Genomic DNA, 17,780 nt, shown 5'->3' on the forward strand with positions numbered 1-17,780 from the left:
CCAAAACATCCCGATGTTTGGAGAGGAACATTTGGCGGCCTTATACTCCAGAACACGTCGACTGCTTCTGAGCGGAAACGAAAAGCTCTTTGACCAGCTGTCATGTCCCAGCGTACGGTGGGTTTTTGGGAATTCGCACTGTTACATGGTGATTCACAGCCTTGTCATTTCCTTGTACCCACTGAAAGTTGGGATGGAAAAATTTCTAAATAAAAGTCTTGAAAGGACCACATTTCTAGATTGATTTCCCTGTGAAACTGATGAATGGATTACTTCCACTCGCTCACTCCTCCTGCTGCCTCAGACTGACTCCTTCCTGAGCTGCATTTTTATTATCGGCGTATTTACAGATCTCTGCTCTCTTCAAAGTCGCTGTACACGGCCAAGCTGTTGCTGCATCTTTCTCAGTAACCCTCAACAATGACGGCTCAAATCGAATATTCTGACAGAATTAACTCGTTTTGGATGCACATCGTTTTAAATCTGACAATCCAGCATTTAGAGATGTTTACGTCTGAAGCCACAAGAACTCTGTGTTCAGTTTAATTGTCATGTGTTGTTACCACTTGACCTATTTAGCATTTCTAAGCAGCATGTAAGCTTTTGCTGTAGCTATAAGCAGACAAAAGGGACATTTATTAGTGTTTATTAATGAACATTTTAGATCACACCTGTGTTTTACTTTATTGTCATGTGTTTCTACACCAGCCTGCACCTTGAGGAGCCCGCAGGAGGAGTTCAAGTCATTGACAAATACATTTTTATACACTTAAATCTGCTTACAGCTACTTTAGTGTGTTATTAACCATTTATTAAATGTTTATTTACTGCTCATGAACACTAAATGGGAGGACTTGAAGTGTTTTATGTCCAGGTGTGATGTGTCCTTGAGACAAATGATGAAAATAACCCCTCAGAACAGGACAGGGTGCTGATACTTGTGTTTACTGATGAAGGTGTTTTAAACTTGAACATAATGCTGTATTTTGTCATGCTGGAGGCAGGGGGCTGTTAATCTTTAAGGTGTAAATTACCTTAGAAATAAAGGGGTCTCTTTAAGTCTCCACTTTAATGGTAAATATGAGTATAATATCCTAAACGCTTAATGTTTTATGAGAACGTTTGTGAGCAGAAAGCACAAAATTACATGACACACTGAACATAAACTGTAGAGCTTGGTGTGGTGAGACGTGCCTGAGACAATGCTGCCTCAAGACTGGACATGATGTGAAACCTGAAGTGAACCTCATCAGGTTCAATCTGATAATCTCCCCGAACAATAAAAAACACGTAGCACAGAGTCGGACCGCCTTGCTGCATCCATAGATCCTCCGTAAATCATAACGGCCTACAACCCACAGTGTGACGGAGTTAATAAAACCAAAGGGTTTACAAGCAGTTTAAAACACCCACACAAGTGATTTCACTTGTTCTGGCTAATTATACCTCTTAGGTCCAAACTGGAGGAGCGATGCCATAATTATGTGAAGTCACCTGCTTTATTACAGGCAGCAGCAGTAGTATCAGGAATATTAACATCTATATACAGTATATACAGCATGCAGGATTAATAGATGGGTGATGTGCACCTCTTTGAGCACAGTGTGTATTTTAAACCAAAGACATGATGGAAAGTTTTAAAGGTGTAACGTCTGCAACAGGTGACATAAAACTACACGCTCACACAGACCTCAGAGGAGGTCTAATCAGGCACTTTAACAACGTTTATTTATTTATGCTCTACCTCCTAATTTTAGTTGTTGATTATACAGTTTTTTATTTTTAGATGAGGGCACCAACAGACAGCAGGCTGCAGATTCCCCACAAGGGGGCGATGTTAACAGCTTTTCTTTGCATTCGCTGTTAATCCCAAATACAGAGATGAGGGGACTGAAAGGCAGCTGGAGGTGTGTTTGTGTATATACTTTTCCACGGTCAAACCAGTGTTTAGCATTTTCTCTGTGATGTTTAGCACCAGCAGCGGAAGTGCCTTTACACTTTGTCCTCTGTGTGTGTCATCAGGAGGAGCTGCTGTCTCCATCAGGTCCATGGTAGAATCCGGACTATGCCGCGTCTGTCTCTCTCCTCCAGGGCGGGGCGGAGCGGAGCGGGGGGGGGGGGGGGGGGTGCTCTGACCTCTGAAGGTGCGTTCACCGCTACTCGTAAACAAGAGTTATTACTAAACATGGGGCAATATAGGGACTGTATTCTCTCATACTCTGTCATACCGGCTAAATAACCACCACGGTTTTATTCACAGTCAAAGAGCTCATTTTAACATAACAATAACACGAATGTCTGCGATGATTCTCGGTCATCCAGGTCATCGTTCATCCATAATCCACCAGTAAGAACTTTAATATTTACATTGCATATTAAAAAGATTTGATAAGAGGTACAATATTTTAGTATCCAATATCTCAGAGTATGTGGAGTCAGTAGTACAATATTTACCTCTGAAACGCTATGGAGTAGAGGTATAAAGTAGCAAAACACGGAAATACTCAGTTCAAGTACAGTTACCTCAAAGCTGTTTTAAAGTACAGTCCTTGAGTACATATGACGTCACTTTGTTACTTAGCGCCACTTGACATACAGTGAATGTACTTTAGGATGACTCACATGCTGAAGCGGTCTGCATCTTCACGGCCGGGTGCTGGGCAGATGGAGATTTTATCCTACGTTCCAGGCGGCACGTAAAGGCATCATCCTCCTCGTCCCGGTTGAACGGCGTCACAGCCGCGATGTGTCATTACGACGGATGAATTAACGTTACCGATCGACAAAGCCGTCCCGTCTCCAACGCTGCTCCCTGGTTTGGATCATGTCTAAGAAGGACCGTTAGTCCGCCTCTTCCTGCGTCCTTACACCGATGAAAACGGTCCCTGTTTAAAATCTCCTCGCTTGGCTTGAATTGGGATGAGGATGATCTCTGCGACGGGCAACATGTCTCTCATCGCGCTGACTTTGGCGCTGCTCACCGTCGTCCTCTGCACTTCTCACGGTAAGATTATGGCTCTCCATCCGCAGGCCGCGCGCCACTAGCTGACGGTTTAACGGCTGAGCCCCGTGAACGTCTCTCGGGCGGTCCAGCGGAGCAGCAGCCTCTGCCAGTCTCCGCATCGCCCCGCAGCCTCACGGCATCAACATGAGCTCATGCTGCCGCTTTCTGGCTGTTTACCCGGAACCTCGACGTCTGTTCCAGGCCCGGATAAGTGCCACTAAACCGGTCACTGTTTAGTGTCCGGCCGCATTAAGCCTCCATTTGTTCAGTCGTCCGTGAACTGCTCTTAATGCGTTTTGTATAATTGTTTTGTTTATTTGTTTAGTTTTCTAATTTAGATAGGAGAGATTGTTTGGTAGCTAATATTTTAACATCATCCTGGCAGTAACGTTAGCTTTTCGGTTAAACTTACTTTTTGTTTGTTTGTTTTCAAGAGCTACGACGATTAGAGACTGGTTGTCAACTATTGCGATGCTATTACTATTTCTTCTAAGGGAAAAAGTCAAAATACTGTGATTCCAGCTTCTTAAATGTGGATAATTTCTGTTTTCTTCATTCCTCTTTGATGGTAAACTGTCATTTTTCACTATTTTCTGACGACGAATGGATTAACTGAGAACATAATCGACTGATTAATGGAGCATGGAGATAATCATTAGTTGCAGCCCTAATATAGTTGTTATCATTAAAAAGAAATATTTATTTTCCAACACGGACGGTAGTTTAACTCAGCAGCTTATCTCATATAGTTCAAACCTTTGTTAGGCATCAGTCAATCAAACTTTATTTATACAGGACATTTTATACAGGCCACTGGTTGATAAAAACTCAGTCTATAAACAGTTAAACAATTGGAGATTGAAAAAAAAAATGTATTAATGAGTAAGTACAATGAGACACGTTTCAAAGTACTGCTTGTTTATTTATATTTTAGCACAAAGTTTGCTAAAAATCATTATTACAAAGCAACATGAACAGCACAATATTACAGTATCAGCATACAAGTAATTTAAATCTGAATTTATGTTGTAGTTGTTTGCTTCTATTCAACTATTCTTCAACAAGCATTGTTGGCATACAGTAGTGTAAACAGCCAAACAACTGATACTACACAATAATAGGTTTTATAATATTGAGGCGTAGATGAAATGGCAGAATAAGTGTTTGCTTTGCCAGCACTCAAAGGTCAACATCCAAAATTAGTCCAAACTGCTTCGGGAGCCAAGCCAAGGTATAGATCTTGGCTCAGCACAGTCCTGCAGGCATCCTCTCTAATGGAGTTGCCTTCAGTTTAATACACTTAGAAAATCCTCAACTCAACAAGGAAGAGCAGCTCCCTGAGGAGAAATGTGTTGTTCAATTCACATCCAGCATCGATTTATTGTTTTGTCAAAAATATTCTATATGTTCTAGGGTTGAGAAAACTCACGTTGACTGTACGAGTCGGTGTGACCTTCGGCTGCCTGCACACGTGTGGATGCTGTGACCAGGCTGTAATTAAGCGTGCCTTAAATTCTATGTTGTGGAAAACATAATCACAGCAGCTCCTCACAGCTCACTTCAGGACGCACTGTGTATTTATTCTTCTGTAAGACAGCTTCTCAGTCACTGTTTACACCTTTGTCTCCCAACAGACCACAGAACTGTAACATCACAGATCTGGGGGTTATTTGTTTTGCTTCATTCCTGGCCTTTGAAGAGAGTTGATCATGTGTACAAGTGTTGATTAAATTGTCCTTTTACGGTGGTAAAAACAAAGTTTGAATTCACATCAATTAGTTGATGAATCGACAGGGAATGAATCTGCAGCTTGTCCTACAATTGAGACAATCATTTTTCAAGCAAAATACCAAACACTGATGGGTCCAGGTTCTCAGATATGAGAATCGTGCTGCTTTGCCTTCAGAGTAAATTGAATGTTTTTTGAACATCACACAAAACAATTTATTCATTCGAGTCATTTGTTGACATCATTTTGAGTTTCAGGAAATTGTGACAGGCATTTTGTGCTGTTTTCATTAGGCATTTAATAGGGAGGGAATGTCTGATTAATCCAGGTTGAAAACAATCCTTATTCACAGTCCTAGAATGAATAAATCTACTCATTTTTGTTTCAGACATACAGGTCCTTTAAATCTCCGGGGTACCTTACTTGAGCCCTCATCAGTTTTCAACCTCTGCCACGGGGAACCGTTGAATAATGCATCATGACTGTCTGTCCTGGAATGGGAAAGATGTAAAGAAAGAAGAGCCAGTGCATGTTCAAAATAAATATTTATTTTCTCCTGAAGGCAGAACAAAGCACCGTCTCACGTTGAAAATGTGTCATAAAACGGAGACAACAGCGCGTCTGTAACACTAAGAAGGAGGATAAATTCTGTTAGAGAACAAACTGTCTGTCTGACCTGCTGCTTCCTTCATTCTTTCTCCCTCTGCCTCCTTCTTTTCTTTACCCCTTTTGATCATCTTCCCTGTCGTGTCATCCCGCTTCACACTCTGTATTGCCTTTGTTTCGCAGTCAGTGGGAACGAGGACTGTCTGTGGTACGTGGATAAAAACGGCACCTGGCACAACGGCTTCGACTGCCCTCTCATCACGTTCTGCTGTGGGAACTGCCATCGGCGCTACTGCTGCCTGGACGCCTTCAAGATGATCACAGAGCGGGAGCAGAAGCGCTGCATGCTCTTCCAGTTCAGGTGCGGGCGGCGGCAGCAGCAGGGTTTTAATTTAATGACTTATTTATTAATTTACTCGACACCAGGAGTCAGTGTTTGTGTTCACAATCTGAGGCTATCACTGCAGGATCGCATGTCCTTCATTTCCTTAAGGCGGAGAGATACTTTAACATCCTGCTTGTGGAAACTCACTGCCACAGTCTGCACAAAAAGATCTGCGAGACGCATCGCCAAGTATCTGTGAAGATGAGACGAGGAAGTTGCATTAAATTATTAAACAGAAAAATTGCACTTGAAGTGAAGGAATTTGATGGTTTGAAGTATGTTGTGCGTGCAGATAGCAGTGTTAGCAGCTGAGGTCGGACGTTCTGCAGCTCCGGCCACAAAATTGTAGCTCGTTTATAAAACGTCTGTTAGCATCTCTAAAAGCAACCACAGCAGTGCAGTTTATCATTTAAACAGGCATGTGACTTGCACTTAATGCTGCATACAGGGCACCATCCAAACCTTAACAAGAAATGTTTTCAGACATCTATACGTTAGGCTTCAAATGAGCAGCACAAATACATTTATATCATCATGCATACAATATCATTTATATGAAATTCATACTGATCAGGTAGTGTAAATCTGTAGTGTTTTTGTTCTGTTTTTAGCCAGCTACTCCAGGAAACACGGGAAGCAGTGTAAAAAGTAAACAACTAGAATCCACAAGATTTCTTTGTTCTTTAACTGAATGCAACAGATTTAAGTCATTGGCCACAACTAGAGTCTGTGGGCAGACATCACTTAACAAAAGGGCTCATTATATAAGTGTCGTCTCCTCAGATCTATTCTGGAGCCTCCCTGCAACAGCAACAGAACAAGAGCTGCTGTTCCTTACTTCATTTACTCAATTTACTCTGAATTTGCTGTGTGAAATCATTCTATCTTGTTTGTTTGGTTAAATCTTTATTTATTTCTAGAATTATAAACAAATTTATATCATGACAGGAAGTTAAGAAAAAAGAATGTACTTATTAGAAACTAATTATGCAGGGTAAGTTCATCTTAAATATGTATTTTTGCATGAAAAGCCAAAGTATCCGTGTCTGGCATTAATTTTATCACAACCAAATTGCTTGAAAATTTCAGCAAGTTTTTGATTTTAACTGTGGGTAAACCTCCTACCTTGATGGACTTACACACGCTTCCCCTGTACCAATATGGCAGCCGCGTTGATGCACCACTCCAATGAACATGCAATCTCTACAGTTTGCACTCACTGAGGAAATGATGTAGAGGCAACCACAAAGGAATTGTGAGAATTGGTGTTGGATGTATGGATGGCACACAGGTGGAGATTAGATTTAGACTTAGTATAATCGCGATGTGGCATCCATTCAGTCTCACATACAAGCAAGCAGTTTGTTGCTCGTTGTTGAAAGGGAATTTACGTGGAAAGAAATTCCAAGGCAAGGCACTGCATTAACATGTATAGAAAGCATCTGTCCACCACCACTCTGCACTAATTTCTCCTAAAAAACTGAAGTCTCGGCACTCTTAATCTGGCCTGTTCTAATGTCCTGCTGGCTACATTTTCCTTAATGACCCTGCTTTGGTCCCCACAGTGTAATATGTTCTCATTAGGCGTTCTATCGCATCAGCTATCTGTGCTTTCAGTAGTGTTTAATGGCAGAGTCCCCTGTGAGTGATCGTGATAATGCTGGACTAAGCAAGCTTGTACCAAAGAGACTGCAACATGGCAGTTTCCCTCTACAGCACTGGAAACCATCCATCACTATCCAGAAGCGAGCAGACAACCTGCAGCTTATTAAGCCCAATGGGAGATCAGATCAGTGGGTGGCAGGGGCTGAGCTGAAATGGAGGGCTTTGTTGCTTCGCTGAAACTATGAGGTGACGGAATCTGTTAGAGAGATGTAGGGTGTATGTCATTAACTCAGATGTGATTTCAGGGTCAGTCTGTGGTTGCATTCAGTGCATCTGAATCCAGAGCTTCACATCACAGCCATCTCTGCTTTAATCTTCTCTAAAGTGAGTCATGCTCTGCAAGAGGAGGAGGAACAGCGTGAGGCTAGATGATCAAAGTAAGAAGTGCTTTGTAACTTAAGTCCTGTTCTTCCTCTCCTCTCAGCCCCACCACTTTAGCTGGCATTGCCTCCTCCATCCTCCTGTTTGTGGCCATCATTGCGACCATGGTCTGCTGCTTCATGTGCTCCTGCTGTTACCTCTACCAGAGAAGGCAGCAGAGGGGCAGGACACCTTATGATGGTGAGACCTCTACCCTTGATGTCCACGCTTGTGCATACTATCATAAGGTCATAGTTTTCCCTCACAGCAGTGTGTTTCTGACCCACAGCCCAGCAGATCCCCATGGCCAGCTACCCAGTGGAGCCCATGTACGACGCTTATGGAAAACCACTGGGACCCTCTGAGTATCCACATGCAGGCTATCCAATGGCGCCCCAGTACCCTGGCATGCCCCCACAGTACCCAATGATGCAGCCTGGACCTTATCCACCACACCTGATGGATCCTGCATACAGCCAAGGTAAGATATTATGTCCACATTTCATTGATCACTGATATCAGAAGGAGAAATTGCCCTGCTAACAGCAGAGAACAGGTTAATAATATGTTGACTTTTAGGTTCTTTGATGTTTTAACAGCCTCTGAGCAGATTGCCATGAAATACATTGACAATATTTATGGTCCACAGGATGTTTGGGTGACCCCCCCCTGAGCTCTCCTGTAGCGCCAACTTCAGACCTTGACAAGAAATATAAAAAGCTAAGAGGCAATTTGTCCTGAACTTTACTGCTCACATTCATGCTCCCCAGTGGGTGGACGCTTTCTAATTTGGACACTGTTCTCTTGCAGCGGAAAAGGTCAACTTTGATGCAAGATATCTTGTGATTTAGAGGGCAGACTGCCGTGAAATTTGGTGAAAGTTTCCCATTGCATGCTACCATGGGCATAAGTCCTGTTAATTAAAATGACTGCATGTGACCAGTAGTGCCATCTCAAGGCCAAATTGTCCATCTTGAGCAGCTCTGGGGGGGGGGGCGCGATCCCTGTGGTCCATATGAATCGCACTGAATTATACGATTATGATATTACGTAATCTGACTTTATTTTATGTTTCTACCTACTTATTTTTCAGCCCCTCCACCTTACTCTCCACCGCAGTATCCTGGTCATTGATGGGCTCGTCTACACACACACACACACACACACACACACACATACACACACACACACAAAGAGGGAAACAACAGCGACTGAGAGAAATGACTGTTTCAAAAGGAGAAGGCAGCAACACTCTCTTACACACTCACACACCCACACTCAAACACTCCAGCTTGACTAGCAGTGGTTTGCCTGTGAAAGAGAACAGGAGGCACTTTAAGGGTTTTGCCTGTTTGTTTATTTACAACATTGTCCTACTTTTCTGGAGTATTTACATAAGTCAAATTGTGTTGTGCAACTTGACGCCTGATCGCTCCTGGCGGGTTTCACAGAGGGCGTCACACCATCCCAAAGTGAGCAGGCATGTGGCCGGCGTCTCCTCTCTGTGCTGCCACTTCTGCTGTGACACACTCACCTCAATGACAGGGTGTCACCTGAAGACAGGGCGCTCCCTCCTCATTTATTAGAGGGAAAATGCTTTATGTCTTCACTTCTGTTAAATTTCCATAAATTGATAACTGCCGAAGGCTACATTCCAGATCATCTTGGTCGCTGATCAACATTCTCCAAATATGATTACATGATGTGTTTATTTCTAGATTTCTTTCTGTAATGTGATAGAGGCTAAAGTGAAAAACAAATCGCATGTTTGATTAAAAAGGTGACGTGTGGCTCAAAGGCAGTCAGAAACTGTCTTGAATTTGCTCAGATGGCCTAATGGATTTTATGGTACGACTAATTCTGTGTAAGAAGCCTTTAGTCACCTGTTAGTTTCAGCTTTGTCTCTTCTTTTTCGTATCTGACTTGACTAATTTACTTCATGGTAGCATATTACCTGCACCATTGTAATGTAACATCAGCATGCTACCCCAGTCAAAGTTATCTGTCCTCTCATGCTCCTTTTCTGGTTTTGAATTAATTAGAAACGAGTCTATAGATTAATCCCATAATGCCAGGTTGGATGTTTTACAGTGAAATTCATGTTAACTGTTTATTTTTCTTGTAACATATCAGGTCAGGAGAGTTGCAGGTCATGCTGCTGGATTCAAACGAAACGTCCCGCCTTACAATAATAAACCAATAATCAAGAAAAAAGAAATTAACTATTTAAATACATATTTTGTAAATCTGTTCTTCAGCTGAATATTTTATGATATTGTAACAGGTTATTTTAAACACACTGTGTTGTTATTGTAACTTATGTTATGATGTTTTAGCATTTTGGCATCTTTCCATTAGGTATTTATTATTGATAAGGTTACCTTTTACTGTGAAAGGGTTCTCGCCTTCTGGACAAGCTACAAAGCCAAAAATCACTACTGTTGAAAATAATGATTTTGTTGACCACCGATCTTTAAAACAGTAGTTTGACATTTTGGGAAATACGCTTATTTGCTGTTTTGCTTAGAGTTAAGAGAATATAAGCACCAATCGAATGTCTGTATGGTAAATATGAACGTTTGCCAAGCTAACTGTTAGCTGGAGGCAGCAGCCAGTTAGCTTAGTTTAGCAACCGACTAAGATAGACTGGAAACACAGAGAAACTGCTAGCCTGGTTCTGCCCTAAAACAACAAAAAAAATTAATAAAATCAACATTAAATCTTTTTTGTTTAATCTGTACACAAACCTAAGTCTAGAAATGAAAATTTGCCATTTTAGAGGAGGCTAACTTGTGTAGCGGAATAGGCTATTTCCTTGCTGGGTGCAGTGGCAAGGCACAACAAGTGGAGACTCCTGGAAAAATCTGTTGCGTGACTCATATCAGCGTAAAACACTACATTGTTGTCTTTATATCTGTGTACAAATATCTTACATGATAGGTACTGAGCTTCTGAGCTGTTGGTAGGTGGATTTGCTTCCAGTCTGTGTGCAAAATTAAGCTAACCAGCTGTAGCTGGACCAGTTAGCTAGCTAACGTATGTTCATGTTACCACATAGATGTGAGTGGTATCAGTCTTCTCATCTAGCATTAGCTCAACACAACAGCATGTAACTTATGCTGCGTGTATTTCACAAAATGTCGAACTATTCCTTTAAATTTACTCTTGCAGATGTGGGTTCCAACGAGGTCAGGGCCTGTAACCTTTGTAACCCCTTTGTAAAATGTGTGAACTGTAGAACATGACGTCTCAAGCATGTGTTGTACAGTTAGCTGTCTGAGGACTCGTAGGTGATGCCTGGATTGTCTTTATTCAGGGGTAATTTATATATAAGTCTAGTGAGACACATATTAAAAACACTGTTATCATGCTGAGCAGAGACGCCTGGGCAACCTTTTCCTCACTGCTGTATCTTGTCTCACTGCTAAACCATGCAATGAATCAGACAAGACCTGTTCCAGATAGTTTACAGCATAAATTGTTTCCTCCGATGGCGATGTCCACATGTACAGATTTGTTGAGCCTTTGTAAAGCACAAAGAGAACACCGGACTTTTCTTTGTAAGATGCTTTCATATGTAGTTTGACATAACATTTGCTCAATGATGTTTCCGTTTATCTGCGCTTCTAATCCAACTCCATGAGTGTGTTTAAAGAAACTGGCGTCAGTTTGGCAAAATAACTTGTCTAGGTGGCTTTTGTCTGTTGTCATATCAGTGGTATGACATTGTAATATAAAGTGAGTGAAAAGTTTTTATTTCTATTAACATAAAATTTAACTTTGGAATGTAAAGTACAACTGTCTGCTGTGTCTTTTTGTTTCCAGGAAATGTTTAACGATGACATGTTGGAATGGGGTTTGCATCATTTTGACCACTAGATGTCTGTATTCACCTCCAAACAATGTTAAATGTGTTCATTTCACTGTCGTCACAAGCAGCAGCAATGCAAAAGGTATTTGTGCCCCTAAACACACTGACTGTTATCAACAAATCATTATTTGTCACTGTTATTATATAGTATTCCTTATAACTGTGACATAAGAACATTTTATGTTTTTTGTACTCACAAATTACACAGACCACCGACACAATATACATTTAGCATTTTAATACATACATGTATAAATTTTTAATCTTTGAATTTGTAGCCCTTAGATTTATTTTTTATTTACATTTTTTTAATTGTATGTCATTTATTTATTTTGTTTATGATACTTTGGTCCCTTTAACAGAATATTCTTCCCAAATCATACTGACTTTCTCTCATTTTAAGCAATTTTTGAATAAATACAAGGTGTTATTTGCTTTAAACTTAGTGCATGACTTAAAACCTACCAGGTCCAGGAATTTTAGTGCCGTTGGTGTAATAAACAGCAGGATATTATTCTTTACTGTGCACCAGCCTTTGTCACAGCCTCAGGAGTATCCCACCCTACATTTCTCTGCACTTGTTTATTGACCATGTGAATCTATGTGAATCATTGGCCTGGTGTTGTTATATTAAGCTCCCGGTAGAACTATATTTTTAACTTGTATTGTTTTTTCTCAAACTGTTTGAAATGTATTAATTAGAAGAAAAAAAAGCTGGGAAATAAGAAAAGCTCCTAAAAGAAACACTAGTGGCAGAAAATTGAATGTGAAATTCTCAACTGTTAAAATTAGTCATTACTAAACAAAGAAAAAAATTGGGTCTCACTATAAACATGAATTGTGTAATAGGAAGTCTGTGTAACTCTGCTCTGACATCTCTGTAAACTTCAGCCCTTCCCATTGCCTTTAAAGGAGTGTGTAGCCTGAACTAAATATGGACATGCACTTTCACAGGATTTCGAAGAATGTCCCAGCCTCACAGTCCACTTTGATGATGTGAGGCTCTTGTAGTTCATCACTGGTACCCCTCACTGCAAGACTGTGAGTCCAGCCTCTTTGCATCAGGATTGATGCCTCTGGTGGCTTTTTGGTGAGCGGGACGCGACGGGACAGCAGGACACCAGCTTTGGCCTATGGGAATACTCCACTTCTCACCTTAGGAGAGAAATTACAGAATAATCAGATTTTGAATAAAAGGATTAACTGAACTAACACCATCAGCACCTCCAAAGAAACCAAATTTCTCTGCTCTTCTCCAGGGGCGTAGGCTTTACCCCAGATTATTTAGGCAACCATGTCCAGGAGAAAGGTGAGAGGCCTGACCCGTACGGGCCGTCAGGTCAGCGAGGACCCCGACCTGGACAACCTGCTGTCCACCCTCTCCCCCGAGGAGATGGAGGAGCTGGAGAAGGACATGATGAAAGTGCCAGACCTCAACCCAGAGGATGGGAAGATCATTGTCCAAGGGGAGAGCCAGCCAGCGCAGCCACCTACGAGCAACAACGTCCGGGACTCTAAACCCGACAGCAGGCGGGAGAGTGATCCTAAAGGGAGGCTCAGTCAGAGGGAACAGTCATTTGAGGTTTGTGAATGCTTACTTCATTCCTTACCTGGTATGTTTAAGTATGATCGGGCTCTTTGTTTAAGACCCATCACTCTCTTGTATGTATGTTTGTATTTGAGAAGTTTTTATAAAAATGACCTGCAGATGAATGACTTTAGAAGAGTTTATAAAATCAACTATGTTTGCAATTATGACCGATAGATTTCAACATTATGTAACATCCACTGTCCCAGAGGTATTCTAATGATAGCTTTCATGTGCTTGAAGCAAACCACCAACTGGACCTCATGCACCCTGAGTCCATCAGCTCATAAATAGTGTAGAGCTGGCTCCTGTGCCAGGAAAAACATTGTTTTCCCCTCTGAGGATTGCTTACATCCATTTCACATTCTTAATCATCGTCTCACAAGAGGAGAAACACACCAAACGATTTCTTGTATTCCTCTGACTTGCTATAAGAGATTTTTCAGCCCACCTTGGTCGAGTGTCAGGGAGCCAGATTTCTTGCAGTTTGTGTGTTTAAAGGAGAGGCACTTCAGTGGATGGAGCGGCGGCCCTGCGGAGCTTCTTAATCCCGGCCTGATGGAATTCCTTGGTTGATTGCTCCTACGCTCACTGCCTTTTAAGGCTACATCTGCCAGGGCCACAGCCTCACAGAGCAACACAGACGGAGACTCACAAATCAAACACTTTGCAAGCTACTTGGTGCAAATGTATCCCTCCACCATAGAAAATGGTTCCTTGTCCCTTTGCTGACTGTAAACACACATGCCGTATTATGTCGGGGACAGTGTGTGTGTGTGTGTTTATAGTGAGCAGATGGACGAGGAGCTGTTTAGCAGTTAAAGAGCACAGTATTTGCTTGGTGAGGTGTTGTACTGTACATGTCACGCTTTGCATGCTGTATATCTGCACTGTATAGCAACTTTTAAGATGTCTTTAAATTCTGCAAAATCAGATCCTCGTTCTGTATCAGCTGAGATTTATTTTGGTTTAGGACACTACATCCTTTGAAGGAAGGTTAATTAAATCTGTAATTGTTTGTCTGGTATTGGCATATATTTAACAGTGTTACTTGCTTACACTTAATATTTTCCACATTGTGCTCATCATTTTCCTCCTCCTGCAGGGTGAGTCAAAGAAGGAGAGCCGGAAACAGGAGTATCTGAGGAAGATGGGCCTGAGCCAGGAGGGGAATGATGATGCGAAAGTGCTACGAAAACAAGCTAGTGTCTCAGGTGAAAAAGATACAAAGGTGGACGACAGGAACAGCAGAGGTTCTGAAAGTTTGAAAGAGGAACCAAGTCGGCTTTCGGGTAGATACAGGAGGCTGGAGAGCAAAGAGAGTGACGTGAAAGATGAGACCAAAGAGAAACATGAGGACAATAAGGTAAGAGACAGAAGGGAAAACAGAGAGAGCGCAGGTAGCAAAACAAAGGATATGATCTCTAAGTTACAAGAAAAAAAGGATGATGGCAGAGAGAAGGAGAGGAAAGAAGACTGCAGGAGGAAAGATGACAGCAAAACCAAAGACATTATCTCAAAGCTGCGGGAAAAACATGAAAAGGATGCGGGCAAGGAAAAGGAGAGGAGATCCGAGAGTTTCAGGACACAAGGACTTGTCTCTAAAATGTTGGAGAAGCAGAACAAGACACAAGAGAGCCAGGCTCCAGAGGGTAAATCTGAGGAGAAGAGGCCTAAAACAGAAGACAAAAAAGCTGAAGATAAAAACAAGCCTGATGCCAAACTTGAGCGACAACTGTCTGAGAGGGGAGAGGTGAAACATGACAAGGCAGAAAAAAGAACAGATAGAGAAGAGCTGGTTAACCACAGCGACCACGTGAAAGAGAAAGAGAAGAAGATTAGCACAGAGAAAAGGGAAAATGAGGATAGTAAAGGAAAAGGTAAAAAAGCTGAGGAAACAGAGAAACTTGGCAACTGCGTGGCCAAAAACACCCCGAACAGCAAGGCGAAAGCAGAAGAGGAGGAGGACGAAGACTCCAGCATGTTTGATGAGCTGATGGAGCAGGTTCGGAGCAACGACCCCTCCCTCGCTGAGCTCAATGTCAACAACTCAGAGGTCATCAAGACGAAAACGCTCATCGAGTTTGCAGAGGCTTTGCACAACAACACCCACGTCAAGAAGTTTGCTTTGGCTAACTGCCGCGCCGACGACCACGTGGCTTATGCCATCGCAGGCATGCTACGCAAAAATAAGACTATCACCAGCATCAACCTGGACTCCAACCACCTCACTGGCAAAGGCATCCTGTCTCTTATCCAGGCGCTGCAGCACAACTCCACACTGACTGAGCTCCGCTTTCAAAACCAGCGTCACATCTGTGGTGGGAAGACCGAGATGGAGATGACCAAGATCCTGAAAGAAAACACCACCCTGCTCAAACTGGGCTACCACTTTGAGTTAGCCGGACCCAGGATGACCACGACAAACATACTGAGTCGCAACATGGACCGACAGAGGCAGAAGCGCCTACAGGAGCAGAAGCAGGCCCAGGCCAACGGGGAGAAGAAGGGGCCTCTGGAGGTCCCCAAGATGGTTGGTGGAGGATCTCTGAGAAACTCACCCAAAGCGTCCCCCAAACCTTCTCCCATGCCTTCACCAATGGCATCGCCAAAGCTGACACCTAAAAGAGGAGCTGGAGGGCCAGCTCCACCTCCACCTCCACCTCCTCCTGGGGGTGGACCTCCACCTCCGCCGCCTCCTATGCTGGATGTAGACTCCCTGAGGAACTCTCTGACCCCGGTGTCGCAGAGGAAGCTGGATGGGAAAAGCCCAGGTGGGAGTAAGAACTCAAGGGACCAACTGCTCGCCTCGATCAGAGGAAGCGACATTAAACAACTCAAGAAGGTGCGTAAGACAGGTTTATGGATCGGTTAGCTTGACCACAATACTTTCTCACATGCTTACCTTTGATTTTTCCCCATAGGTGCCGGTGCCAAAGTGGTTGCAGTAACATTTCCTATTGGAATATAAAGTGAAAACAAAGCGAGAGGGAGAACAGACATCTCACCGCAGGTTTTCAAGGAGATAAACTCTACATTCCCCCCTGGGATGCGGTTGAAGAGCTGTGCTGTGGGACGGATGGAGAAAGTGAAACACGAGATGCCCACCGGTTGGATGACTAGCCCTCACTATGAGTTCTCCCCTCAAGCACTGGACCAAAAGGACTCTGTGGAGAATGAGTGATGCAGGGCCCTCAGAGGGTGCCATGAGTGTTGTGGTTGTTTGGCTTCAGTTCATATTGACGCTTTGCTGGTTATTTGCACTAGATAATATGAAGCCAATCATATAACATGTTGGCTTGTGTATGCATCTGAATGTGAGCGTGGTGGGAGTGTGCGATGAGCTTTAATAAGAGATTCAAGTAACTCTTTATAAAATCCTAATATACAAAAGTTTGTCAGTCATATAGTGGACATGAATTTGACCATTTATTTATTTGTGGACTTTGTGGGAATCCAGCTTATACTTGTAAGTTATAAATCTGTTCAAACTGGGAATTCTGAAATGGCGGAAATATCAGGGAATTAACAAACATGGCGGCCTGACTTAAGAAAATCTGGGTAAGAAATAAAAAGGTCAAGGTGGTCTTTGATTGTGTGTCTCCTTGCCAAATCTCAAGACATCTCAGGCAGGGTTTAATGGATTGGAAAGCAGCCCAGTGGAATCGTGGTGTGTGATGAAGGAGTTTTAGCATGGAAATAATTACGTAATGCCTTCTTATCAGGAAGTGCAAATGTCTGCCCTTCAGTATCTGATGTTATATTTTGTACAGAATCATTCTAGCCTTGGTTTTTGAATACCTTACATAACTTGTAATACATCGACATTTCTTAACCTTTGGGAGATTTGGAAAACCATTACTGGCTTATATATCAACCCTCCTGTGGATTGAGGTCATACTTTGGAGTGAATGTCGTTTCTAAAGGAATTTAATGTGATGAACAAACGTCAGAGTGGCACTCATATATGTGCTGTGCAATGAAGGATTGTCTGTCATATCTGATTACACATGCCTTTCTTACAGAGCCTGTATGTCTCCAATAAAAGATTCTGGTATGTTTGCAATGACAAGTCACAAGTGTAATGTTATGCCTGGCTGTTACCATTAATGACAATATGTACAGTATATGTAAAGTGAAATATGACTTACTTTTGCAACATTTTCAGGATGATAAATCAAGGTATGTATATATAAATATCTGTGGAGCTGTCACTCATTACAGTTGGTTTCAGTCTATATGAAAGTGCAAAAAATAGATATTTATCATTATCCAAGCACCAACTGGCAGGTGTAAATAATATCTCTAACTATATCAAAAAGACTTTGCACTGCTGCAGTACTGTGTGTCAATCCTGACAACACAGTCACTTAACTTACTATGAAGAACATCTCCTTCACTGTACACTCATTTACATGTCTGTGCTTCTGCAACCAGAAGAACATAAGACTTCTTTTACTCTTCACATGTTTCCAGCTGTAGGGAAACAGTAGGAACTGTCTCGCATTTATTCCCCATCGTCCTGAGTGTTCAGAGGAGAGCAGCAACTGTAGGCCAGTTTATGTCTCCATC

The 17,780-nt window shown here is 42.3% G+C and overlaps 2 protein-coding genes across 2 annotated transcripts; both read left to right on the top strand.

Annotated features, from left to right (window-relative positions):
* The first annotated feature begins 2,610 nt into the window (after positions 1-2,610).
* shisa4 (shisa family member 4) lies at positions 2,611-11,547 on the top strand. Its single transcript, XM_076740632.1, has 5 exons — positions 2,611-3,004; positions 5,523-5,700; positions 7,814-7,950; positions 8,039-8,230; positions 8,843-11,547. Exons 1-5 carry the CDS (start codon positions 2,920-2,922, stop codon positions 8,881-8,883), a joined length of 633 nt encoding a protein of 210 aa, XP_076596747.1. The 5' UTR covers positions 2,611-2,919; the 3' UTR covers positions 8,884-11,547.
* A 1,045-nt stretch (positions 11,548-12,592) lies between these two features.
* Positions 12,593-17,281, top strand: lmod1b (leiomodin 1b (smooth muscle)). The gene is made up of 3 exons (XM_076740619.1): positions 12,593-13,202; positions 14,314-16,053; positions 16,133-17,281. The coding sequence occupies exons 1-3, from the start codon at positions 12,915-12,917 to the stop codon at positions 16,157-16,159; spliced, it is 2,055 nt and encodes a 684-aa protein (XP_076596734.1). The 5' UTR covers positions 12,593-12,914; the 3' UTR covers positions 16,160-17,281.
* Positions 17,282-17,780: the final 499 nt, after the last annotated feature.

This window comes from Chaetodon auriga, chromosome 2 (genome assembly GCF_051107435.1).
Source record: "Chaetodon auriga isolate fChaAug3 chromosome 2, fChaAug3.hap1, whole genome shotgun sequence".
In the NCBI taxonomy this organism is placed as follows: Eukaryota; Metazoa; Chordata; class Actinopteri; order Chaetodontiformes; family Chaetodontidae; genus Chaetodon; species Chaetodon auriga.

Coding starts and splice junctions, on each gene's coding strand:
- shisa4 (XM_076740632.1), top strand. CDS start 2,920: ATGAGGATGATCTCTGCGACGGGCAACATGTCTCTCATCGCGCTGACT. Junction 3,005..5,522: donor CGTCCTCTGCACTTCTCACG/GTAAGATTATGG, acceptor TTTGTTTCGCAG/TCAGTGGGAACGAGGACTGT. Junction 8,231..8,842: donor GGATCCTGCATACAGCCAAG/GTAAGATATTAT, acceptor CTTATTTTTCAG/CCCCTCCACCTTACTCTCCA.
- lmod1b (XM_076740619.1), top strand. CDS start 12,915: ATGTCCAGGAGAAAGGTGAGAGGCCTGACCCGTACGGGCCGTCAGGTC. Junction 13,203..14,313: donor AGAGGGAACAGTCATTTGAG/GTTTGTGAATGC, acceptor CTCCTCCTGCAG/GGTGAGTCAAAGAAGGAGAG. Junction 16,054..16,132: donor ACATTAAACAACTCAAGAAG/GTGCGTAAGACA, acceptor TTTTCCCCATAG/GTGCCGGTGCCAAAGTGGTT.